The sequence below is a fragment of the Eleutherodactylus coqui genome, chromosome 6, assembly GCF_035609145.1.
Source record: "Eleutherodactylus coqui strain aEleCoq1 chromosome 6, aEleCoq1.hap1, whole genome shotgun sequence".
In the NCBI taxonomy this organism is placed as follows: domain Eukaryota; kingdom Metazoa; phylum Chordata; class Amphibia; order Anura; family Eleutherodactylidae; genus Eleutherodactylus; species Eleutherodactylus coqui.
In genome coordinates, this window is record NC_089842.1 from 79,965,300 (window position 1) to 79,992,699 (window position 27,400).

Genomic DNA, 27,400 nt, shown 5'->3' on the forward strand with positions numbered 1-27,400 from the left:
AAAGTGGACGTACCAGTAGCAAAATTAACAAAGAAAACAGCGCTCCCATTCGAGGATAGTTCCCAACTTAAAGACCCAATGGAGCCGAAAATGGAGGGGTTTTTAAAGGGAGTGTGGGAGTCAGCTATGCAGGACTCGGGAACTCTGCTAGACTGGCTTTATGGCTCAGATCATGGGCAAGAGACCAAACGTCCAAATCCAGATTGCGTACGATTCCTCTCGTGGGCGAGTACGTCTTCGGTCCAATCCTGGACGAGATTCGGGAGAAAGCAGCGTACAAAAAGCTAGGCTTTCCGACCATCTTCCCAAGAAAACAGTACCCTTCAGAAGAGATTATAACCCAAGGGGAAAAAACAAGGGGAAGTCGGGTAGGTGGTCATACCTGAAAGGGGGTAGAGGGAGAACTTTGGGGTTTCCCTCCAGGCCCGATCCAAGATAAAGAAGTTACTGTGGGGGGTAAACTTCTTCAGTATACGGAAAATTGGCTGCAGATTTCAAAAAGTCCCTGGGTACTGAAGATAGTCTCTTCAGGTTATAAGATAGAACTAAACTCAAAACCCCACCGAAAATTTCTGTGTAACACCTCTGCAGTCTCCCGGCCTCCAAGAGCGATTTCTTTAATTTAATTTAAAAAGGAGAAATTATTCCTGTCCCTGTGGTAAAACAGGGCCGGGGTTATTATTCCCATTTATTTTTAATTCCCAAACCAAACGGCTCCTTTAGAGTTATTTTTGAACATCAAAGGTTTAAACGCGTACGTGAATAACCATACATTCAAAATGGAAACGATACGCTCAACGGTCCCCTTAATAGGGCCTGGTAATGTTATGTGCACAATAAATTTAAAAGATGCATATTTTCATATCCCCATCCGTGCAGCGTCTCAAAAACTTCTAAGGTTTGCGGTTTATATAAATAGTATTATTTACCATTTTCAGTTTGTTTGTTTACCGTTCTGTATCTCCTCAGCCCTGAGAATATTTACAAAGGTCATGATAGAGCCAATTAGTTTCCTTCGAGAACAGAATATCAAAATTATCCCTTATTTAGATGATCTGTTAATCACGAGCGACAAAAATATCATGAGGTCCCATCTAGAGCAGACGCTAGCTCTACTCAAAAATTTGGGCTGGATTATTAATTACGAGAAAGCCAGTCTTGTCCCAGAGTCCAAAAGGATATTCCTGGGGATCCTCCTGGATTCAAGGAAAAATCGATCTTTTTTACCTGAACCTAAAATTTCCCACATCTTGGAAGAAATACGGAAATTTAAAAAGAAAGAAGATGTGTCAGTAAGGGAAGCAATGGACATCCTAGGCCTAATGACGGCCTGTCTTCCAGCAAGTACCATGGTCTCAATTTCACTCCAGGCCCTTGCAGCAAAAACTGTTGGCAACCTGGGATCGTTCCCAGGATTCCCTGGAGGAGAAATTTAAGTTATAACAATGGGTAAAAAAGTCCCTAGGCTGCTGGCTCGTACCGTCGAATCTGAGAAAAGGAGTCCAGTGGTCACTATCTCCGTGCGTCACAGTAAATACGGACGCCAGCAGTACAGGATGGGGAGCCCAAGTGGCAGGTGAAGCCTTGCAGGGTCCCTGGTCTAGGTTCACTAGCGCCGACTCCTCAAACTTCATGTAACTAAGGGCAGTTTGGGAGGCCCTGATTAGATCTGAAGACATATTACGAGACAAACATGTAAAAGTATTGTCAGATAATATGACTACGGTTTCCTTTCTCCGTCACCAGGGAGGCACCCAACATCCTCGCTTACAGCATATGGCGAACAAAATCCTAACGTGGGCAGAGGTCTACACTGCATCCCTCTCGGCAGTTCATCTAAAAGGTACTCAAAATCAGGTGGCGGACTTTTTGAGCAGGGAAAGATTGGATCCTGGAAACTGGGCCCTCAACCCAGAAGTATTCCGATATCTTATGGACCAGTGGGGTCTACCACAAGTGGACCTATTTGCATCAAGGAAAAATGCAAAATGCCGGGACTTCTTCTCCCTAGACCCTGCAGACCAGCCATTAGCATTAGACGCACTGTCCCAGGAATGGGAAATGTCCCTGGCCTATGCGTTCCCTCCCTTAGCGTTGATAGCCAGATGTCTACAAAAAATCCTGCACAGTCGGATTACCGTAATATTCATCACCCCGGCATGGCCAAAAAGATTGTGGTATCCAATGTTAAACTGGTTGTCAATACCACCCCTGATAGCGCTACCCCTCAGAGAGGATCTTCTATCTCAGGACCCAGTATTGTTTCAGAAAAACCACTGGCTAAAATTTACAGCCAGGCTGCTGAAAGGCAGAAGTTAAGGAAACAGGGGCTTTCCGACAAGGTAATTGATACTTTGTTCAAAAGTCGGAAGTTAGTTACCTCAAAAATCTACTATAGAATATGGGAAATATTTTGTACCTGGTATAAGCCAGAGAGTCCGGATCTAGATTGTCCAGATTTTATTAAAATCTTAGATTTTTTACAGGCAGGACTAGATAAAGGCCTCAGCCCCAGAACATTACGGGTACAGACGGCAGCTCTTAGTGCCTTGTTTGATATTAGACTCATGGAAAATAGATGGATAAAACGGTTCTTGAAAGGAGCAGATAGGTCAAAACCCTTTGTGAGGAGATTGTCACCCTCATGGGACCTTAATGTAGTCCTGGAAGGCCTTTGCGATCCCCCATTCGAACCCATTAAACAAATTTCGGTTATAAATTTATCCATGAAAGTTGCCTTTTTGATCGCTATCACATCGGCTAGGAGAATCCGCGAGTTACAAGCCTTATCAAGTAGAGAACCCTACTTAAGGGTCCTAGAGGATCGGCCTGTAATAGAGGGAACACCCGTTGGATTTCAGGACACAACTGAATAAATTCCAGCCCCATTGCCCACTTGTAGAGCCCTTGAGCGACCAAAACGATGGAGAACCCCCACAAATGACCCCATTTTGAAAACTAGACCCCTTAACGAATTCATCTAGGGGTGTACTGTGTATTTTGATCCCACAGTTTTTGAATGGATCTATGCAAAGCAGAAGAAAATAAATACAATTTTCATTTTTTTGGCAATTGTGTCAATTTAAAAACAGTTTTTTTTCTGTACAGTACACACATGAATGAAAACTTTCACCCCAAAATGGATACCCCCGTTTGTACCGTGTTCAGAAACATACCCATTGTGGCCCTAATCTACTTACAGGACACATGGCTAGGCCTATAATGGAGGGAACACCAGCTAGATTTCACGGTACAATGGAATATATTCCAGGCCTCATTGCTCACTTGTGCAGAGAAGAAAAATTGACTTCCTAAAAATAATCCCCCCCCTACTGCCCTGCCATCCTCATTTTTCGGCATTCCCTAAATCTTAGATAAAATTAATAATGTAAACTGCATTTTATGTCCAAAGACGGGGGTAATTACTGAGGCTGGTTGGAATGGCCACATGGGGCAAGAAAACTGTGTATCCCCCCTCCTCCCATGCTTTTTTGGGGGTATTTCTTGACCTCAGCGGCGGGGATGGGGTGTAAAAAGTGGTGCTCTGTGAGGCTTCTCACACAGAAGGCACTCAACAAGCTGCGCCTGGAACTGCAGGAAGGCGAGCGTGCCCGGGGTTTCTTGTAAATTACGTATTACAGGTAGCAATCTGAATAAGGCTGGGCTCACACGGCCGTATGTGGAATCCGCTTGCGTAGGCCCGCAGTGGATCCCAGCTGTGAGCCCGGCTGTGGCGCTGCATACAGCCGCGTAATGTACTGTGCAAAACTGCCTACTCACACGGGCGGTCATGCGCAGCACACCGTTTTTTGTTTATATTTCCCGCGCCCTTGCTTAGAGATGCCCCGGATACCTGCAGCCCGTGTACAATGTATTTGCATATGGGCTGCGGGTATATCCGCAGTCATAGAGCACAATGGGCTCTAGGTCACGGATATCCACGGTAAAATATAACATGCTGTGTTCTATTTTCTGCGAGTGGATTACGTAATTCCGATCCGCTAATTGGGGGGAATTGTGTAATCCAATGCATGTGATTGATCCGTGGATTACCGCTGATCATGCGCATGCAGAACCCATAATTTCTATCTGGTCATGTGAGACCGGCCTAATGTTATAGCGCTACTTTTTTATCCCGTGACCGGGGACCGCTCAACGAGGCCACCGGTCACTGCTCCAAGCACTCAGTGACCGTTGGTCGTCGAGAGCAAGGAGATTTAAAATTTTTGGAATTTTGCCGGCGGGCGCATGCGCAGAAGCCAGAACGGTCCATGGAGGAATCGCATCTGGATTCAAATGCGGAAGCCTCTGAGAAGATGTTTCATCTCCTCTCACTGATCGTATCGGAGAGGGGAGATGAAACTTCCATTTTTTAAAGAACTTTTACGTGATTGCCATTATGCATTGGATAACGGCAATCACGTGACCAGTAACCGCACACCGTGGCCCCCCGTGACATCTCCAGGCTCTTGGCTACCTTTGGTAGAAAGGAGCACGGAGATTTTAAATTTCCTGGGCAATCCTTCACTTTTGCGCATGCGTCCGAAGCTGGGGTAAGGTCCGCGGATCAACATCCCATCAGGGGACAGATCCGGGGACCTTGGGAACGTAATATCATCTCCCCTTACGAATACGATCTGTTAGGGGAGATAAAACTTTTACTTTCTAAACTTTTTATTTTACTTTTTAACTTTATATAATCACCGTTATCTGATGGATAACAGTGATCATGTGACTGGGAACCACATACAGCGGTCCCCAGTCATATCTCCCTGCACTCCGCTATCTGTGACAGCCGGGTGCAGGGAGATTTTGAATTTGCACACACATCGGCGCATCCGCAGAAGCCAGCGGTGGGTCCCGAGAGCGTCAGGAGGACATTGAGGAAGGGGGGATGAGTATTTTCACCTTCCCTCATGGATCTGATCCATGAGGGGAGGTGAAACTTTGACTTTTTTCAAATTCTTTTTCACTTTTCCGCGATCGCCGTTATCTATTGGATAATGGTGACCGCGGTCCCCGCTAACACCTCCTGCCTCCCGGCTACCTACAGGAGCCAGGAAATTTTACATTTCCCGCGGCTTCTGGCCTTCTGCGCATGCGGCTGACGTAATGCCGCCTGGCGCGCATGTGCAGAAGGCCGGCTTCGGGGCCCGGAGGACCAGGCCAGCAGGGAGCAGTGCGGCGGACGGGGTTGAGTATTCTCAGCTGCCCCCACGGATCCGATCCATGAGGGCAGCTGAATCCTTAACTTTTTAAAAACTTTTGAACTTTTATGCGATCGGCGCTATCCATTATCGATCGCATTGCCAGGGAGGACTGCCCGCAGCCCGGGATGACAGCTCCATGCTGTCGGCTACCTGTGGGCACCGACAGCATGGAGCTGTCATGTCCAGAGCCCACGTGGCATTAATCCCTGCAGGACACATGTTTTTACGTCCTCATGGATTAACGCCCACTTGGGCAGGACGTAAAAACACTATGGGCTGATCACTAAGGGGTAAAAACATGAAATGGGGTGAAAGTAGCAGCAAATGAGTGGGCAAGGAGAGAGAGACTAATATAGTTAAAAAAAAACTTGCTGAAAACTCAGGTAAGCTTTAAACAGTAATAATCTGTCTATTGCATGCCCTCCGATGGCCTGTGTGAAAAGTAAGAAATTGTTATTTTTTTAAATAATCAAAAGAAAATGCTGCATTGCAGACAAATAGTATTTCCTTCCCAGTATGTTATACTAGGAGTGTTACATGAGCAGGTAGGGATACAACCGCTCTTGCATGCAGTTATAAGTATTCTGCTTCTGTCTTTTTGACCTTTTGTTTTTGGTACAACAGATGAAGCAGAACCTTATTATATTACTGAACAAATCCAGAAACGCTGGCTTCTTTTTTTATCTTTTATTGTCTTTTAATGTGCAAGTATGGAGGTAATTCTCATGAGTTTTAGATGCTTCTTTGAATTTGTAACACCAAGAACAGAGCCTGCAAATTAGACTTCCCAGACCACATTATTACAACTCAGTTACCACAATACAGCTGCTTGATTGATCCACGAAAGAAGACTTGGCGAAAAAAAAACATATTATCCTATTATTACATGCCTTTGGGCCACCCACTTCTGTCACATTGTTAAACATCCTATTCCACCATACATATTGTGTCAGGATGGTAGGAGTTGTAGTGGATGGGAGGTATATTTCTCGCATACTTCTATAATTCTGTGATGCAGCAGGGAGCAAGCTCATCTGCTGATTAACTAATAGCTAGTGGGTGTATGTTAAAAGGCAGAGGAATTGTGCAATCTAACACTCTCTCCCGGAGCTACGAACACCCAAACCTGTAGGAGCTACTCACTTGTTGTGTGAATAAAAGTACTGATATCCAGACTAATTTGGTTTATGTGGTTAGGCTGGAAGAGGTAGTCCTCCAGTCGGCAGTTAGAACTGTTTTTTGTAAAGTTATCTAGACATGTAGATATTTATTTTGTTCAGTCATCTGCAAAGGCTGACGTCTGTAAAGCTGCACTATCAGTTGGAGAAAATAAACCCTATCTTGAGTTTGGAAAGTCCGTATCCAGGCTAGTGGCGTAGGAAGATCAGGTGGTACCCGATGCATACATTTTTTTTGTCACCTTCAGTGAGAGCACTCGGGGCAGCGTGCACCTGCCGCACCCCTCTTCCTACACCACTGCCTGACGCTATTACTGCCCCCTCACCACTGCCCCTTACACTATTACTGCTCCTAACAGTATTACTACCCCTATATGTAAAAAATGGTTAAACAGCAGCACAAACCTTATAAACTGAAATCAGTGAGGTCTCAAAAAATGCAGAGCCCAAAGGATAATGAACCATATATCCAAACAGATTCCAATTTAGGTTAAAAAAGGGCAGCAGGTTTGGCACAAAAAATCCAAAATAGCTTTAATTCCTCTGCGACATACAGACAAGCAACAACGTTTCAATTCCCACAGAGTCTTTGTCAAGCTGATACAGATACAACAATTTATACAGCAATTTACTACTACTGCCCCTGACACTATTACTGCCCCCTCACACTATCACTTCCCCTCTCACTGCTGCCCCTGACACTATCACTGCTCCCTCACACTATCACTGCTCCCTCACCGCTGTCCCTGACACTTTTACTGCCCCCTCATACTATTACTGCTCTCTCACCGCTGAGCCTAAGGTAAATCGCCAGAGAATCACGCCGTCTGAAGCTTTCCATAGCATTGCTATGGAAAGCGACGGCCCCGTGTCCATGAGCGGAGAATCATTACGATTCTCCCCTCGTGGCTGCAATTCGCAGCATGCTGCGAATTGCCATGATTCTCCACAATTAGCCTATCTGTCAGATAGGCTGACTGGCGGAGATTCGTCTGCCGGCTCCTGCTCCCGGGTGGTGGCTCCCGCAGTGGAGATTCACCGCGGGACTTCGCAACGCCCATGGACAGGGGGCCTTACATTATTACTGCCCCCTCACCGCTGCAACGGACACTGTTACTGCCTACGACACTATTACTGCCTCCTCACCACTGCCCCCCAACACTATCACTGCCCCCTCACTGCTGCCCCTAACACTACTACTGCCCCCTCTTCGCTGCCCCTAACATTATTACTGCCCCTTCACACTATCACTGCTCCCTCACCGCTGCCCCTCACACTATTATTGCCCCCTCACACTATTGTTGCCCGCTACACTATTACTACCCTCTCACACACTAGTTCTGCCCCCTCACCACTGTCCGTCAACACTATCGCTGCCCCCTTGCTGCTGCCCCTGACACTCTTACTGCCCCCTCACACTATTACTGTTCCCTCACCACTGCCCCTGATACTATTACTGCCCCCTCACTGCTGCCCTTAACACTATTACTGCCTCCTCACACTATTACAGCCCCCTCACTGCCTCACCTAACACTATTACTGCCCCCTCACACTTCCCCTGACACTATTATGGCCCCCGACACTATTACTGCTCCCTGACACTATTATGCCCGCTCATTGCTGCTCCTGACATTATTACTGCCCCAACACACTAGTTCTGCCCCCTGACACTAATACTGCCCCCTCACACACTATTACTGCGCCCCTCACACACTCTTTCTGCCCCCTCAAACTAGTTCTGCCCCTTCGCACTATACTACCACCTCACTGCTGCCTCTGACACTTTTACTGCCCCCTCACACTGTTACTGCTCCCTGACACTTGTACTGCCCCCACACACCTTAGTTCTGCTCCCTCACACACTATTGCTGCCCGCTCACACACTATTTCTGCCCCCCTCACACACTATTGCTGCCCCCTCACACAATATTACTGCCCCGCTTTTGTCGCTGCCACGATCTTGCCGCTGTCACACACTGACCTCTCATCCAGTCCACTACTTGCGCCGGACTCCACTTGGTGACAGCTTCCATGGCCCGCCATCAGACCCCTCGGGTGACCAGCAGAGCTCCTCCACCATATGCAGTGGCTCATGTCCCAATAGGGTGGGCTCATGAGCAGGACATGGCCGCAGACGGTCACAGGGTCCTCGGACTCTTTGAAGGGGAAGAAGTGGCGCTGACTGCCTTCTGTGATGAGCCACTGATCCCCTCCTATCTCAGCCTGTCTCCTCCTACCAAGCCTCGCCATACCCTAGCCTTTTGTCCTCCATCAGTGTGAACAACAATGCACAGGTGCGCAAAACTTCTTTGTCACCCCCCTCAGTGATAGCACCCGGGGCGGCCTGCACCTGCAGCACCCCCCTTCCTACACTGTCCAGGATGCTTGCATTGAAAGGGTGACCTGTGGTACGCATCCTAGACGATCCCCGACTAAGTCCCTCACAATATGTGTATATATGTATATGTGTGTATATATGTATATGTGTGTATATACATATATAGTAGATAAACTAGCTGACAACCAAAATAGCTGACATTACAGTTTTTGCAAGGGCAATTATCCAGCTTTTCTAAAGCAAAGTCCTGGATATTTAGCTGTGCAGCTGTTTGGGAGATATATTATCACATAACTAAACAGTTCTGCTGCTGATGGCTCTATGAAGCTATACAGCAGCTGCTGTAAAATCTACAGTATTATTTGTTTTCAAGACAGAAAATAGCTAAAAAAAGACTGATTTACACATTATACAGGTATGTTATTCAAATGGTTTGCCACACAGATTCCCTAGGCTATTCAACAGCAAATATTCCTTATTACCCAATGATCCATGTCCACTAATATACCACAACTTAGTTTGTCGTTCAGGACTCTAGAAAACAATCCTGGGTAGGGGTGTCAAACCCATTTTTAACGAGGGCCACATCAGCATTATGGTTGCCTTCAAAGTCCCGTTTGTAAATGTAAGACTATATTTCAAACAATATAGTAAAAAGGGCAGGAAGGGAAAACAGAGGGACCAGAACAAGGTTCTAGTCCAGAAAATTAGGGTACAAGTTCCCCAACACAGACACTTGACCTTAAAAACTGCCAGGGAGTCAGAGAAAAGGCAAAATTATGGTAGTCAGAAGAACCTGTTGAAAGGTTCCCCCAAAGTCCTTAGGGCAGAGCCCTTACTCCCTGCCTAGGGTTGTCAAACTCATTTTCACCAAGGGCCACATCAGCATTATGGTTGCCTTCAAAGGGCCATTTTTGATTGTAAGACTGTATTTTAAAGATACACTAAAAAGAGCTGTAGGGGAGAACAGACAAGGTTCTATTCCAGAAAAATTGGAGCACAAGTCCCCCAACACAGAGAAAAGGAAAAATTACGTTAGCCAGCAGAACCTGATGAAAGGTTTCCAAAAGATTCCTTAGGACAGAGCCCTTACTCATTGGGTGAAGCAGTAATATAACACAACATCCTCCTTGATCCGTGCAGCAGGCTCGCAGGATATGGACAGGTGGGCTGGAACAGAGTGTCCCCTGCAGGATGGTAGCGAGGACCAGCTGGGATGTACAAGCCACCTCACGGTCTGAGTAACTACAAGCAGCGCTGTACTGCGGGATAGGCTCAGTAGGAGAAGCAGACAGGGAAGCGCTCATCACAGGCTCTGAGGACTACAGTAACAGCCACATTGCTCAGTCTGCATGTAGCTGACGTCCTAGTGTAGGACCAAGATGGTAGCTGCAATCCCAGGCCACCAAGGAGTCCATAGTATGCAAGAGGGTCTTCTCGGCACAGCTGAGGGACCTCTGATCTTGAAGAGCCTTTTCTGCCCCCAGACCTCACAGGCCACATAAAATGACATGACATAAGATCTTGAGCATCCTTTAGAGGCGTACCTCCCAGACATCCCATTGGGACAGCCCTAGATGTCGGGTGCAGTCCTGCTCTCCTGGGAGACATTCCACATTTGCTGATTTCAACTGTATGTACATCTGCGGTCCCCCTATCCAGCATGCCCTTTGCCTGAAATGCTGTACCCTACATGCCTCCACCCAACTTCCCAGAGCAGCAAAATTAGGGCGGACATGGTACAGGTACGAGGTAAGAAGCCTGGCGCAGCTGTGCCCTCTACATGCTCGGTTTGTACAGAAAGGTGGGTGAAGAAGGGTCTTTAAATTTAAATTGTTTGGGGCTCTTTAAATTCAACATTATCAGCTACGATGACAGAACTAGACCAACACTTCAATTTCAGATATTTTTAATGATACATCAAGCAAAAACAGTTGCATTAAGTAACATAGAATTCTCCAGTAGTGATCTCATAATATACAAATTAAGTCTCTGAGAAATGACCATTGCCGGAGATCACATGGTGATAACCAAAACTGCTTTTAATATTTCTGGTGCTGCTGAAAGAAGTCTTAGATAGAGATGTAAAAGACTGCAAAAAAAAAAAAGAAAAAAAGAAACACCAGATAAGGGAGGAAACAAATATCAATAAAAAAAATTCAATTATACATTTTTTACTTTTTTTGCTTTTCTCTTTCACCACCCCCACTTTAAATAATCCAATGCCCTTCTCATTCTCTTCCCAAATCTCCTAGATAGTGGCGTAGCAACTACTTACTTATACGGAAGTCTCCTTTTTTTATGGCCACGTAGACAGTTAGGGCCATTGCTAGCCTTAGCTAAGTGCAAGCCATACAGGGTGCGGGCAACCAATTTGTAGGGGGCACCTGGCAGATGTAGGCTGGCAACGACTGACTCCCTGTCTGGCCAGATGACTTTCTTCGTCCACACAACAATGTCTTGTGGAACTACATGAATCCTCCTCCTCCTGGCTCTGTCTCCTCCCCTCTAAAGTTTTAAGGAGGTGTTGCCTGTCCTTCAGCACCCATGCAGCGCAATCACTGACTTCTGCTACTGTATTTATGCTATGAGTGTGGTTCTGCGGCTTTATTTATGTATTGATCATGGTTCTAGTGCTGTAATTATGTTATGAGATTGGTTCTGGTGTTGTATCTATGTACTGATATTGGTTTCATGTTCTATTAATATTATGAGGTTGGTTTTTGTACAGTTTTTATTCAGTGAGCTGTACTGGTGTGGATAAGCTGCTATCTTGCTGCTTTCTACACAAGCAGAATAGAGAGAAAATACTAAGCAATGCTATATATTGGGGCAACCTCGGGGATACTTGCTCTCTGGAATCGCCATCTTCTCCATTCAAGATGGTTGGCACCACACGCATTAAAGTTCAGAACCACTGGCTAATTCAAAATTCTGGCTTCAACCAGCAAACACATACTAGAATATAACACGATTTCAGGGTTTGCAATCCACTGGGTCCCCGTCACTATCCCCCACCCGGGGTGTCTAGAGGGCGTCTTCCACTGTCAGTCATGTGACAGGCCCTAGTCTGATCCGCACTGGACCTTAGGCTCCCAGTTCCTGTCGCTGCTACCGCAGCCTCTCACTTTGGCTTTCAGACAACTTTCCCCTTTGTAGAGTGTGTCTATAGGTTATATCTCCTCCAACCACACCCCTACAGCTGTCCCAGCTGATTAGCACACAGTCCTGCTTTTACAATATTTATAATTTTGCTAAGGATAGGGGGTGAGGGCACCAAAAATAATCCTTCACAACGTGCCATCTAATCTAAGGCCGACACTAGCTGGGACCAAAAAACAATTATCCACTCATATTTGGACCCTAGATTACACCTAAATATGGTATATAATTGCCTGATCTTGCATGTCTGTGTGAACGTGGGCTATTTCCGTAACCCCCCCCCCCCCCCATGAACTAAAATAGAGAGAACCTCAGGTACAATGCCCGCAGCTGTCTCACCGGGATGAGCAGGGATAAGGAGACCCCTATTTTTCCAATACCACAACAACCACAATTAGGATAAAAGAAAGCTGAGTAACATCTCTCGGGAGAAGCTAGCCTCCTTTTTGATGGTTTCCAGGTAGCACTAAAACCCTTCACTGACTATATGATCAATCCTAAATAAAGATGAAGCTAAAGTTACAAATAGTCCATAATTTTATCTACAGACAATCTGACATTTCCGTTATGTTTGTTAATTTACTCACATGACTATTAAATATCTCAGATCTTTCATTCTTCTCATTTCTTTCTGCATCTTTTTTGTACTAGGAATTAAAAATCAAAATAATGAAATAGAAAGATTCTCATTATTTAAATGGGCTATCTAGTTATAAACTATTAATAACCTATCTGCAAAATAGGCCGTAAATCAGCGAGGCTCTGCTGCCCGAGATCCTTGGCAATCAGCTGTCCACCAAGCTAATGCACAGAGCTGATTTCTGCAGGAAGCAGACAGCTCCATTTTTTTTCTCCAGTGGCCGGGCTTGGTATTGCAGGCAAAGTTCCCATTAAAGTGAATAGGATCTTTTGCGTGTAATATCAAGCCTGGCCAGTGAAGTGGGATTAGAGCTGTCTGCTTCCTGCAGAAATGAGCTCAGTACACAAAGCACACCAGGCTGGCAAACAGCTGATCACTGTGGGTTCTATGTGGCAGACTTATGCTGATCTACTATTGATGGCCTAACCTGTGGATAGGCTGGGAGTAGTTTACAACTGGACATCCGCTTTAATAACAAGATGAAAGGGCAACCACTTAGTAATATGAAATGTACAGTAAGACCAATACAGACTATGATTCTAAATCAGAGACCCCCAAATCAGTTGTTATTCAGCTGTCCCAGCATACTGAATGGAAAATTCGCCATTCAGCCATATTGAAGCAAGGGGTACATAGAGCTACAATTAGGGATCATCCCAGAAACATATCATTAGGAAATGGCTGAGCATATCTTACCTGTAAGAAGAATACTGATCGTTAGAGCAAGTATGAGAGCTATTTTAAGAATATTCAGATATTCAACAAGTTGATATTTAAGTATTCCAAACTCAGAAATATCTACAAAATAAATGAAGAAATAAAAGAGTAAGAAAACGATACAAAAAAGCAAAAAATAAAGAAACAAGATACATGAAATCTAAAGGATTTACTGCCATCTACAGGCAAAATTATGCAATTACTTCCAAGCATTGTCTTGACCTTGACTCACTGTGAGAGTAGTTGGCGTATGAAGGTGCTGTAAGAGATATATGCTGGACAATGCAGGTTACTGACAGCAATTCGACTCCAAAGTTTGAAGGTAAGACAAGTTGTCGGGTAGCTTGAAGGTCACCTTGTTCTGACTTCCATATCTCTAAAGATCCAGGATCAGGAAGGTCAACATCATTGCTGTGCCAGCTTACAGCAATTTCCGCTGGGTAGTAGCCCGATGTTCGGCAAGTCAAGACCATGTCTTCTTGTGGCTTAGTGGCCACCTTCAGGTAAATCTCTGGTACTGAAGGATGATCTGAGAGTAGAAAAATGCGATAGAATAGTATATAACAACATGTGAGATCTGGGTGGCAAGAAGGTGCCCAAAGAGTGGGCTGCGGGCCGGGTACATAAGTAGATAGATTTGTGCTTCCAAGATAACGCATAATACACATATTAAAAATAATAACATTGTAAATGACTAAAAATGTTAAAAAAAATACAAAAAAAACTTGCTTTCACTCTGTGTGGTGTGTGCAAGTTACGTCACCCTCTGCAAGAGTCGGGTCTGAACTTCGGACAGCAGAGCTTCCCATAATGTTCCAGCCCAGGGGCGTAACTATAGATGATGCAGGGGATGCGGTTGCACCCGGGCCCAGGAGCCTTAGGGGGCCCATAAGGCCTCTCTTCTCCATATAGGGAGCCCAGTACTATGAGTAAAGCATTATAGTTGGGGGCCCCGTTACAGGTTTTTCATTGGGGCCCAGAAGCTTCAAGTTACGCCTCTGTTCCAGCCCCATTCCCCTAGCGGCATAGAGGGTTAGAGTTGCAATATCTAGCTAGTTATTGCAAGATCTTGTGGCTCTGACTAAAGCAGTGAGTTCCAGGAGGTTGAACTGTGATAGTCCTGGAGGGTAAAGGGACCAGCCTAGAACCCCGGGCTAGTGCCACTTTTCACTGGATCTGCATCTGCAGGACGTGAATCCAGTTTGGAAAACTAAGTGGGTGCAGTAGAGCAATTCGCTCCCCGCCATGGCACTTACATTGGCTAGGACTCAGGAGCTTATGTCTATGTAGGATCAGTTCTGTGCCCAGTTCAGTTACAAATTGTTGTGGCCAATCGTCTCATAATGTATGTTTATATATGGTGCACCGTACATACATAGAGATTTTTATGATGGCAAAGTGCATACAACATTCTGCCAGAATTAGTCAAAAATATTATAAAAGCTTTATTCTATAGGAAGCTCTATATTGGGTGGCATACACACTATTAATGATACATTCTCTAGAACTATCTAGTGGCACTGAGGACGAGAGGCTGGATAACTTTAAAAGAATCAGTCTATGGCGGGTAGTAAGGCATCTCAATTCCAATTATACGTTTGATTATTGCCAGTAATAATTGTAAGAAAGGCTTAATTACATACTGTACACAACGAGGCTGGCACCAGGCCCTTGTTCCTCCAGCTTGCCCCACATGTGGACTTTGCAGAAGTATATCCCAGCATCTTCCAAGGTGACATTACTGATGACCAATGACCAATCTCCTTCATACAGGATAGTCTTGGGGTGGGCAAGAGAGAAGCGGTTTTTCAGAATGATGGTGTGACTGGTGCTCATGTTCCCATTTGGTTGAGCTTTGTACCAGGACACACCACCTTTACTGCTGTTAGATTCAACAGAGAAAAAGCACCCCAGCTTGGCATGCTGCCCCTGAGTGACAACCAAAGATGGAGGTGATTGGAACACTTTTAAATCAAACATCCCTGTGGTGAAAAAGAATGGATTAGTAATATTGATCCTAGGGCCAAGAACGTACATGACGTGAAGAACATACAAAGTGAAGAGCATATATGGTGAAGAAATTGGTCAACAGCATACATAGTCAAGAACTTACACAATCAAGAACGTGCATCGTGAAGAACATACATATGCCCATAAATACAAGGTACTAACATTTGGATCAATCTGCCACCTATTCAATCACTTTCAGGTTGGTCCTGAGGAAACTTACTGATTCTCTTGGACCATTACCACCTTCATACTATCTCTAAACGTACTTCTGCTTGGATCTTCAGTCTTTGTCCATCCTGTTGCTGCTTGTTCTTTACGCCATCCCCTTCAACTCTTTAAAATATAGTCACCTTTTGCTATTATCTGGTCCTTTCCTAATGTATCCATTTGTGCTTCTTGTGAAAGGTTGCAGATAGATTGGGTCAACACCTCAAATTTGTCTTGAGGTCTATGACATTCCACAAGTTCTTCTTCACCAGCACCAAACTTTATGGGTGTCCGTACTTTTAATGACCTTCTCTATATACAGTGGCACATACTACTAGCATATTGCCTGATAGCTTGGTACTTGGAATTAGCAGGGTACTGATAGATCATAGTGGTGCCAGGTCCTTGGAGCACTGGTGGCAGATCTTCAACACATCAACATGTTAGCACTTGGTCATCAGTTCCAAGTGTTCTGGTATGAGGACCTTTTCATCCATCCACATCTACCGACGCAGAGCCTGATCAGGTCCCTCACGGTTGATGTTTCAGTTTAAGGTAAGAGAGTAGAGTTCTAATAATCTAGACTTGGGATAATCTAGCAATTTCTTTATCCTAAACTTTCCAAATAACACGCAACTCACCAGCGGGAAGCAAATTCACTAAGAGCAGGATCCTGATGAAGAATGGCGTCTGATTCATAATGCTAAATCACATACAATGTTCTGTGAATCATCCAACAGCGAAAAATACTGTAGCCCTCGGGTTGGGGAGGGGTGACTGGAAATAGGTGGGCTATCACCACTAGACTTCTACTGTGGTTTTAGAATTGCACATCAATTCTGCTGACGCGGCCATCATCAGACCAAGACCCAATTTCGAGGACACCACAGTAGCTTGCAGCCGAGCTATATAATTATCTCATGCTCTCATAAAATCCTTTCTCTGACAGTTATTGCAGAAGTTAAAGGGAACCTGTCATCACCTATAAGAACCATAAACTAAGTTTACTGGCGTATAGGACTGGGGCCGAAGATTTCAAGTATATCGTTTCTACTAGAGATGAGCGAGCACGCTTGGATAAGTCAGTTACTCGAGCGACCATCGCTCTTCTCGAGTAACTGCATCCTTGTCTGAGCGTGCTCGGGGGGCGGCGGGGAGGTATAGCAGGTGAGAGAGATCTCTCCCCCCTCCCCCCCCCCCCCCCCCCCCGCTACCCCTCGCGGCTCCCCAAGCACGTTCAGACAAGGATGCAGTTACTCGAGAAGAGCGAGGCTCGCTCGAGTAACTGACTTATCTGAGCGTGCTCGCTCATCTCTAGTTTCTACTATTACCTAGCTCCCTGTTCCCTTGCTGTCAGCCCTGGAAGTTGGCAGGCAGTCCGGACTCATCTCTGCAGTCAGTGTGCATCCATAGCCCAAGAGAAGTGTATGCATACACACTGCCTGCAGAGATGAGTCCGATGCACAAACAAAATGCAAGTTTCCAGGGCTGACAGCGAAGGAACAGGGAGCTAGATATTTATAAGAAGCACATCCCTTGGCTCCTTGGCCCCTGTCCTATAGGCCCATACATTTATGATGCTTATGGATGATGACAAGATCCCCTTGAATGGTTAATGAAACTTGTGTAGAGTTTTTCAACTTCTATAGTCGATATAGTCTAGAGTTTCACTCCAATCCCTTTAATCCTCAATCTATGCCCATCAGCTACCTGATAATGTAGGAGGTGGTTTAAAGAGGATTAAAGGGGTTGTCCCGCGCCAAAACGTTTTTTTTGTTTTTTTTTAACCCCCCCCCCCCCCCCCCCCATTCGGCGCGAGACAACCCCGATGCAGGGGTTAAAAAAACAAACCGGAGAGTGCTTACCTGAATCCCGGCGGTCTGGCGTCTTCATACTCACCTGCTGAAGATGGCCGCCGGGGTCTGCTCCCTCCGTGGACCGCAGCTCTTCTGTGCGGTCCATTGCCGATTCCAGCCTCCTGATTGGCTGGAATCGGCACGTGACGGGGCGGAGCTACACGGAGTCGGCATTCTGCACGAGCGGCCCCATTGAAGACAGCAGAAGACCCGGACTGCGCAAGCGCGGCTAATTTGGCCATCGGAGGCCGAAAATTAGTCGGCACCATGGAGACGAGGACGCCAGCAACGGAGCAGGTAAGTATTAAACTTTTGATAACTTCTGTATGGCTCATAATTAATGCACAATGTACATTACAAAGTGCATTAATATGGCCATACAGAAGTGTATAGACCCACTTGCTGCCGCGGGACAACCCCTTTAATCACCTCTCCAGACATATCTGTTTTAGTACATAATTGTATTCCTCATGAAATGACAATCCTGGAACATCTTCTGTTTGTGTTGTCCCTCTGTTAATCTTACTAGAAATTTATAAATAAACTGATACCTGGGTGTTTCCAGTTGGGGGCGTGTCCCTACACAGTCTGATATTATCCAATCAGTGCAGGGACACACCCCTTTCACAAGGGGAATGGTAATTTATTCAAAAAGTTCCAGGAGGAATTACAGATGAAGCACAACAATGAGAAAAGATGCTGCAGTACTGTAATTTTATGGTGAATGCAAGCAGACATGCCAGGAGAGCTGACAGATCCTCTTTAATTGCTTGTACTTTATAATCACCCTGTAATAGAAATCCGCTTTCATTCTGAATCTGTGGTTACTTACACATCCAGTCTGAAGAAGCAGTGCTGCAGTAATTGGAACAGTAGGCTGAGCTTCTGGTGAGGCAGGAAGTAGATTTTAGGCTATTCCAGCCTCTTAATATACAATGCAACCTAGATGGAGACACTGATTATAGCTGTTCCCAAATGGGGCACATCTGCAGTGTAAGGCCCAATGCACACGGCTGGATTTGCATTGCGGAATCCCGAGCGGGCGTCCACCTCCACATGCAATGTAAAGTGGGTTTCCATGCCCACAAGTGAAAATCAATAGCGATTTTCTGCTTGCAGGGGGCAAATTGCAGCATGCTCTGTTTTGAGCCGGATTCCGCATGACCGGCTTCCATTTAAAGGGGTTGTCTCACGCCGAAACGGGTTTTTTTTCTTTCTCAATAGGCCCCCCGTTCAGCGCGAGACAAACACAAGGGATGGGTTAAAAAAAAAAAACGTTCAGTACTTACCCGAATCCCCGTTCTGCGGCGACTTCTTACTTACCTTACCAAGATGGCCGCCGGGATCTTCACCCACGATGTACCGCGGGTCTTCTCCCATGGTGCACCGTGGGCTCTGTGCGGTCCATTGCCGATTCCAGCCTCCTGATTGGCTGGAATCGGCACACGTGACGGGGCGGAGCTACGAGGACCAGCTCTCCGGCACGAGCGGCCCCATTCACCACGGAGAAGACCGCATAGCGCAAGCGCGTCTAAAATCGCCAGAAGACAGCGAATTTAGACGGATCCATGGCGATGGGGACGCTAGCAACGGAGCAGGTAAGTGAATAACTTCTGTATGGCTCATATAATTAATGCACGATGTATATTACAAAGTGCATTAATATGGCCATACAGAAGTGTATAACCCCACTTGATTTCATGAGACAACCCCTTTAAGTCAATGGAAGCCGTCCCATGTGCAGCCCGTCCACAGCTGTCACTGCGGACGGACCGCAGAATCCATGTCATCGCCTAGCAATAGCGTGGTGTCATCTGTACTGCAATACGAGGCTGGTGGCCCCTGCAATACAGATCCGCAGAGGCCACCGGCCGGGCATCAGATCTGGTTCCACTGCAGGATCCCGCATGCAGAATCCGACTCAAGCATGTGCATTCAGCCTTATGAATGGTGGATGGATAAAGACAGCCTGAGCCTGTAATGAGATAGGAGGCAGATTTCTGCTTACCCGAGTCTCCCAACACACTATGGCTGGAGGAACTTATCACAGCCGCGCCATAATGGAGTGGAGTTGCCTTATATGAATGGGTGAGGGATAAGCCTGAGTCACTGATAAGACATTTTCAAGCAGTTAAATGATGGGGGAATGGAATTAGTGGGTCAAGTGTTATATTTATGGCCGTTGGAGCATTGGTGTCACGCTCCTGCAGTTTTATGGGAAAGACGTTGCAGTCTTCTCTTGTACAATATTAAAGCCTTATCATTGGTGTCCTGCAGGAGAGTCCACATTATCACGTTAAAGGGGTTGTCTACCTTATTGATAGTCAATCCTCAGGATAGGTCATCAATAGCAGATCGCCAGGGGTCTGTCGCCCTGTTTGCTGAGATGCTATGCTCATGCATTAAGCTGATTTCTGCAGTAAGCAGACAGCTCCATTCACACTTCAGTGGCCATGCTTGATATTGCAGGCCAAGTTCCCATTTATTGCAATGGGAACTTTAATTGTAATAACAAGCTTGGCCACTGAAGTGTGAATGGAGCCGTGTACTTCCTGCAGAAATTAGCTTAGTGCATAAGTGCACCGCCCAAAGATCAGCTGCTTTGTGGGCGCTCTGGGTGGTGAACCCTTCTCAATCTACTATTGATGATCTATCCTCACAATACGCCATTAGATGTTTACAACTGGACAAGCTCTTTGACCCCTTCAGAACGCAGCCAATTTTGGACCTAAGGACATGACAATTTTTTAGGATTTTCATCTCCACTTTTCAAAAGCCATAAGTGTTTTTTTCATTTTCCCGTGGACATGCCCATATGAGGGCTTGTTCTTTGCGTGTCAAGCTGTTGTTTTTATTGGTACTATTTTGGGGTATATATAATTTATCATATAGTTTCTATCAACTTTTTTTGGGGGGGCTGAGTAGGGTAAAAAAAATCATCAATCCTACTATTTTTTTTTTTTTTTACGGCGTTCACTATAAGGTATAAATGACAACTTTTTCTGCATTAAAGACAAGATGTGACAGCGTCAAGACGAACAAATAACAGTGATGTTTTGACTCACGTGAGTCTTTATTAAGCTTTTTTTGTGCATATCTGTATAACAACTATAGAAAAATTATATTCTTCTTAGGTTTTTCCACTTTTTTTTACAAAAGAAACCCTTCTTTTGGAAAGCTTTTATGTTGCAAAAAAAGTTTTTTTTTATTATTTCAAGTAGAATTAAAATGTTTTCACTTATTTTTAAGTCCCAGCAGGGGACTTGACCCTGCAATCTTAAGGTTGCTTACATAATACACTGCAGTGCAGAAGTTCTACAATGTATTATCACTATTGATTTACACTAAATGCCATGGCAGAAGTTAGATGCTATGGCAATTCATCAGCCCTCTATGATTTCATAGCAGAGGGCCGATGATGTCACAGAAGGAACTAACCCCTCTGTGAACTCCCTACATGCCACAATCAACATTTATCACAGCATGTAAGGGGTCAACAGGGAGATCATTGTTCTCGCTCCCGCCGCAGATGATATGGACTCAACTCCTGAGCCACCGCCTTTCATAAGCCGTAAATGTACAGCCATTCGCACAAACTCCTTTCCAGCTAGGATGTACATGTATGTCATTAGGTGGGAGGGAGTTAATGAAAAACACCCTTTAATATACTTTAAAAATATGAAAAAAATTCAAATCGCCATCTGCATCAACCTTTACACCCAAACTCACTAGTGACTAATATGTGTGAACATTGATGTGGATGGTGATTTGGATCTGCATGAAGTCTTATGCCTCGTTCACATCTACCCTGTTTCCTCGAAAATAAGACGTGTCTTATATTAATTTTTGCTCCCAAATATGCGCTACGTCTTATTTTCAGGGGGTGTCTTATTTTTCAATGAAGAAGAATTCACATTTATTATTTAACAAAAAAATGAACACTTGTAATCAGGGATGGTATTGCAGCTTCCGGCCACCAGGGGGAGCTCATCACAGCAGACGTGTACAGCAGGAACAGAATGTACAGTATCGCATTTTCTGGCCAGCAGGGGGAGCTCACGACAGCACACTCGTACAGCACAGCAGGAACAGGATAACAGTGGCAGGAGAAGGGGTAACGGCAGACTGACTGCAGAACTACTGATACATCTGGCAGTAGGAGACAACTGGGATGGCAGCAGGGGACGGGCCTCTTGACATGCCTGCACATTTACAAGCAATGGCCGCGGAAGGGAACATCGGGATCGGCGGCAGGTGACTGTCTTCATGTCCTGCATGCAGCTGCTCTGCAACGGACGGTGAAGGTGGGGGACAGCAGCGGCGGGCCAAAAAGCATCACAGCTGCATGATCTGGTGTTCTGTTCGGCGGGCATGCTTACATACAAACACACTGTACTATGCCTTACTATCGGGGGGTGCCTTACATTTGGGACTTCTTCAAATGTCTTACTTTCAGGGGGTGCCCTATTTTCGGGGAAACACGGTATGTTGGGACATTTAATTTTCCTGTTGTGTCATGAGAACTAGAAAACAGAATGCCAGTCTGGGATGGATCCGCCACATGATGGACACGAACGACATCTGACACCATTGCCTATAATCCGTTAGGCTCCGACAGCAGAGAGGCTGGCAATATACAGTAAGAGAACCCCAACGGATGTCTTACAACATCGGAGCTGTACAGCCTTAAATCATAATGTCTTCATAGGTCAGACAGTGGATTGGAAAGGGTTAAACTAGACAGAACAGCAGCATGCTGAGCTATCTTGTCCTGGACTTTCGGCGGAATCCGAGGCAGATGTGAACAATCTGCTTAACAGAAGCCGCCACAGCGATAGATTGTGAGAAGAGGATCAAAATGCGTCACCGACAAACTCTTTCGTTGCACATTAATTATTAGAACTTCTAAAAGGAGGATACAAACTTGCTGACTGTGCAAGAAAATGTGGTCAGCGGCTGCGCGTGTGCTAATAATACAGATATAGTCTCTACACACTTCCTCTCTGCCCACCTATATTCATTTCCAGCCAAAACATAGAGAAATGGCTGGTGAAACTCCTATAGGCCGGTGTCACATGGGTGTAAGCGCATTAACGCTTGGTATTTGCACAATGGGCATTACGTATTTGCGTTCGCATGTGCGTTTTATTGTACTCTTTGCACTTGCAAAAAAAATCACACAGCCATGCTCCCCTCCATTGAAATGGGCAAATAGTGTCATTAGTTCAATATGTGCTCTTACCTTACACAGGAGACTAAGGACGCCTGCAGACAGCCCGGTCGGATCCCCTGCGAGAATTCTCGCAGCGGGACACGACCCGAGCCCCCTGCAGGGACCAGTGCGGCGCTCACCTCTCCCGCGGCTCCGGTTCTGTGATGTGTCGGCTGCCGGCGCATGCGCAGAGCGGAGCTGGCTGCCCGGGAGTGACAGAAATAGAGCATGCCGCGATTTGTTTTCCACGTGCGTTTTCACGCGGACAAATCGCGGCCGTCTGCATATGTAATGCAATCCTATGCAGGCGGGCAGGGGCGGAAATTCTGCGGGAAATGCCACTGCAGAATTTCGCCCGTGTGCAGGGGGCCTAAAGCATGCAAAACACACAAATGTGAACGAACCCATTGCAATCAATGGGTTCCATTCACTGCGTATTGCAAGCGCAAATTTGGGGGGTATTTGTCCTTAATCTGCTATCTGATCATCCAGAAAGTCTGATCTGATAGTCCGGCATCTATCAGGTCCTATCGATTCCGGATTATAGGGATGCTACTCTGTATATTAGAACATCCATATTTAACTACATAGACAAGTGCATTTCTGTAGACTGGTAAATGGACTGGAGTTAAAGGGGTTGTCCCGCGAAAGCAAGTGGGTCTATACACTTCTGTATGGCCATATTAATGCACTTTGTAATGTACATTGTGCATTAATTATGAGCCATACAGAAGTTATAAGAAATTTTTCACTTACCTGCTCCGTTGCTAGCGTCCTCGTCTCCATGGTGCCGTCTAATTTTCAGCGTCTAATCGCCAAATTAGACGCGCTTGCGCAGTCCGGGTCTTCTTCTTTTCTCAATGGGGCCGCTCGTGCAGGATGCCGACTCCGTGTAGCTCCGCCCCGTCACGTGCCGATTCCAGCCAATCAGGAGGCTGGAATCGGCAATGGACCGCACAGAAGCCCTGCGGTCCACCGAGGGAGAAGATCCCGGCGGCCATCTTCAGCAGGTAAGTAAGAAGTCACCGGAGCGCGGGGATTCAGGTAAGCGCTGTCCGGTGTTCTTGTTTAACCCCTGCATCGGGGTTGTCTCGCGCCGAACGGGGGGGCTGTTGAAAAAAAAAAAAACCCGTTTCGGCGCGGGACAACCCCTTTAAGGTCTTCTTACATGGTGGCCGCTCTGTCTGGAGACACATTGGTTGTCACTTTTCGGCATTTAGATAAGCACAATGAAGCCATTGGTCAAGACGTTCATTAATATTCATATACTTGCTCAAAGGACCTCCCTTTTGACAGATCATTTACATCGGGGCATTGGAAAAACAGCAGAGCCCTTGGTTGAATATATATTAATGAGGCAGCACCCCATGAAGTAGACCCCAAGTACTCAAACTCATGAGCAGCACAGTAAGTGGTCATGTGACATATTTCCCTGCTGACCTTCCTATTGGCTGAATACTGGTCATGTTACTAAGGAGATGAGGGGCGGGGCTTACTTCTAGCTTTCTGACTGGTACTTAGTCCATGTCAAGATAACCCTATCACATCAGCTGACAGTCTTCTTCCCGTTCCTATGGAGTCAGGTGGCAGAGTTCATTTCTTTTGGGACCCCGCTTGGCATTATGGGGGCCCATTTTACCAATGTGATTGCAGCCTACAGTTCATTTATTACAGACCACCTTATTTTCTCCATGTTAGTCCTACCAAAGCTGAAGCTGCTCTCCAGTATGAGCACACCACCAAAAAGGACCCTACGTCTCAGCTTCCCAAACCCCTGTAAGTATTAGGTAGAGGAGGGGCCATGGGAGAGTGGGGTTAACTATTGTTACCCCCGATTTAAAGGAGCCGTCCCATGAATATAAAACAGGATAGGAAATAAGCATCAATGATGATCCAACCACTGGGCCCCCAACCAATCACAAGGACAGGTGTCCCCAACTTTCATCTCGTAACCAGTGGGGGTCCCAGCAGTTGGATCCTCACTGATCAGATATGTATTCCCTATTCTGTGGGTTGGGGATACTTTCTTTTCGTGGGACAACTCCTTTAAGGGGTGGAGCTAAGTTGGCCAGTGACATAAAATAACTGCCATCTAGAAGATGACAGTTATCACTCCCCTTGTCCGGCTGTCTATGGAGAGAGGAGCAGCAGCTGTACTGTACTAGTCACACTCAACTTTCCCAGACCCCTGAATGACACATCTGCCTATGTACACGGCCATACGTCCTCCATTCCCATATTACAATATAACTAAGCAGATGTGCCATTCAGCACACTAGGAAAGTCGAGTGACAGCTGTAATGGTGGCTATAAAACCTGTCACCCAGCTTTCCCAGAAATGGAATTATTTTAAGAGAAAAAACTGATAAAAGAATCGAGAGCTTAAAATGTGTCAGATTCCGAGATGCTCCATTACCATCTTTCTAAACCCAATTACCATGTGATACATATGCAAATGAGGCATCGGAGCATGGCGCTCAGCATCATCCTTCACAGTATGTCCCATTCCAGCACAGCCATGGCCTTACTAGGACTTCTATTCCTCAAAAGGCCAGTCTCACGCGACTGAATTTCAATGGCGTATGATCCGCGGTTCAATTAAATGCATTGAATTACACAGTTCTGATCACATTATGTCGGAACTGCGTAATCTGCGCACGGAAAATAGAACGCAACATATTCTATTGTACCGTGGATATCCGCGCAGTCCATTGTTCTCTATGGTTGTATATACCCGCAGTCCACACACAGTTGCATTGTGTATAGGTTGCGGGTATCCGTGTCATCACTAAGCGACGGCGCAGGAAATATACGTTTTTCAAGAAGGTATACGGCTCACAACTGCCTATGTGAGTCTATGCGGTCATGCGCAGTACTATTTTGCCGCCATACGAACGGCCCGGCTCACAGCTGGATTCCGCTTGCGGACGTGTGGGCCCAGCCGTACTGTGTTAACATAATATGTCTTTAGAGCTATTTTCTTTTAATACTTGTATTCTGCAACTGTGTGTCATTGTGAGCAACACTGTATCTTGGTGTAGAGCAGAGTGACCTTGAGGAGCTCTGGCTTCTGGAATCCCCGTAGGTTGCTGTTGTTCACCTGTCAGACGCTGTTAGACTCGCGTGATACGGGAAATCCCAGGATTATGGAAAAGGCTTTTTACGCAGAATAATTATCGTATCTTGCGAATTTTAATGCTAATCGTTCGCTGTAAACATGGTGAACAATTGAACGCTGAATGAGAATTCCTTCACTTCTCGTTTGTCGTTCATTTTACGTAGGCGTAAAAATAATTGTTCGCACTTTGTTGTGTGTGAACAGCAATCGTTTAGTCGAGCAATGATTGTGAACGGCTGAATGATTTGTGAGCGCAATTCTGAACGTACCTGCCTGTACAGACCGCACGAGTCAACGAGCAAACTCCAGCATCGTTCGCTTGTGAATGATTTATCGCTAAGGCCGCGTCACACAAGCATATGCACATCATATATCCCTTATACCACATGGGTCAGACTCAAGGCCCGGGGTCAATTCTGCTCCACCGCCTGATTTTATGTGGCCCGTGAGGTTCAGACACAGAAGAAGGACTGAGTCTCCCCCTTCCCTGGAGGATGCAGCCAGTGGTTGGCAGAGGGGCGATGCCAGCACAGGGAGCGGGTGCCATATTGGATTCTGAGCTCCAGCATGCACCTCCACCTCTGTTCAGCAAATCACAGGCGGTGACACAGTTCTGACCCCCTATCTGGGCACCATAATACCCTCCAAGGTAGGAGACTCGGTGCTAAAGAGGTGGAAGGAGAGAAACACCATCATAGTACATAGAGCTCCATAGCCATGTTAAGGAGTGGTTACACTTAGGGCTCCTTCATACGGGTGGATGTAGTTTCAGTCCATGAAATACATAGCGCTTTCATGAAGTATTCGCTGCGTATTTGACTTTCTTGCATTTTTTATTTTTGGTGATGGGGGTCGTATTCACTGTTTTTCATGTATGCAAAAAAAATAAAAAATACAAGAAGACACCAGACGTCTCTCCTGCCTTTATGCATCTATATGGATGTATTTATGCTTTTCCGTTGACTTTAACCCTTTCCGATCCACTGTCTGACGTCTGAAGACATTCTGATTGAAGGCTGTACAGCTCTGATGTCGGAAGACGTCCAGCAGGGTATTCTTACTGTATATTACTGGCTGCTCTGTTGTCGGGGGCCTCTCCAGCATGTCCCATACCGCAGTACTGGCTCTAACCAGCAGATGGTGCCATTGTATAATGGCAGAAAGGGAAAGCCCCCTAGGAAACCCTGAATCCAAAATTGGATTGCAAAGAATTAATGGACAATTTCAGTCTGTAATACAAACCAAAATCGGACGGGCTGCGATTATTTTCACGCACGTTAAATACGCATGTGAAAAACGCATGTCTGAATATCCCAATGCAAATCAATGGGGATCGAGCTGTCCGTATTACACGTTTAAAGAATATGGGCGTAATACGGAGCGCAAATACGGCCGTGTGACCGAGCCCCTATAAACGCCCTTTGATGGCAATCAGAATGCTGATGTGGTCCTCGGTGACACAAGTCGTACACACTACCTCGGCGGGGAGCCGTTACCGTCTGTATGCGAGGATTAAAGCGTTTCTCCCTGGTGGACAGAGTAGCGCTCACTACCGTTAAGGCCGATCTCACACGCACATATCACGGGCGCGCTCAGGCATCTGTAGTACAGGCGGGTCCCGGCAGACTGACCCAGACTCAGATCCCAGACCCCCACGCCGCCCTGAGTTCAGGTCAGTAGATCTACGGTCGGACTGGGACACCCGCCTTTATTACAGATGTTCTCATAATATATTCGTGTGAAATCGGCCTT

At 46.0% G+C, this 27,400-nt stretch overlaps 1 protein-coding gene across 1 annotated transcript; it reads right to left on the minus strand.

Moving 5' to 3' along the window:
- Positions 1-12,497: 12,497 nt before the first annotated feature.
- On the minus strand, positions 12,498-15,275 carry LOC136631360 (tyrosine-protein phosphatase non-receptor type substrate 1-like). The gene is made up of 4 exons (XM_066605628.1): positions 14,889-15,275; positions 13,478-13,774; positions 13,225-13,326; positions 12,498-12,535 (listed from the first exon to the last, which is right to left on the minus strand). Exons 1-4 carry the CDS (start codon positions 15,223-15,225, stop codon positions 12,510-12,512), a joined length of 762 nt encoding a protein of 253 aa, XP_066461725.1. The 5' UTR covers positions 15,226-15,275; the 3' UTR covers positions 12,498-12,509.
- Positions 15,276-27,400: the final 12,125 nt, after the last annotated feature.

What these genes read in the sequence shown, in the direction of transcription:
- LOC136631360 (XM_066605628.1), bottom strand. Translation starts at nt 15,225, where the DNA reads ATGTTTGATTTAAAAGTGTTCCAATCACCTCCATCTTTGGTTGTCACT. An exon ending in TGCCAGCCTCGTTGTGTACA is followed by an intron (nt 13,775 to 14,888) that starts GTATGTAATTAA and finishes TTCTACTCTCAG; the next exon opens with ATCATCCTTCAGTACCAGAG. An exon ending in ATACGCCAACTACTCTCACA is followed by an intron (nt 13,327 to 13,477) that starts GTGAGTCAAGGT and finishes TTTATTTTGTAG; the next exon opens with ATATTTCTGAGTTTGGAATA.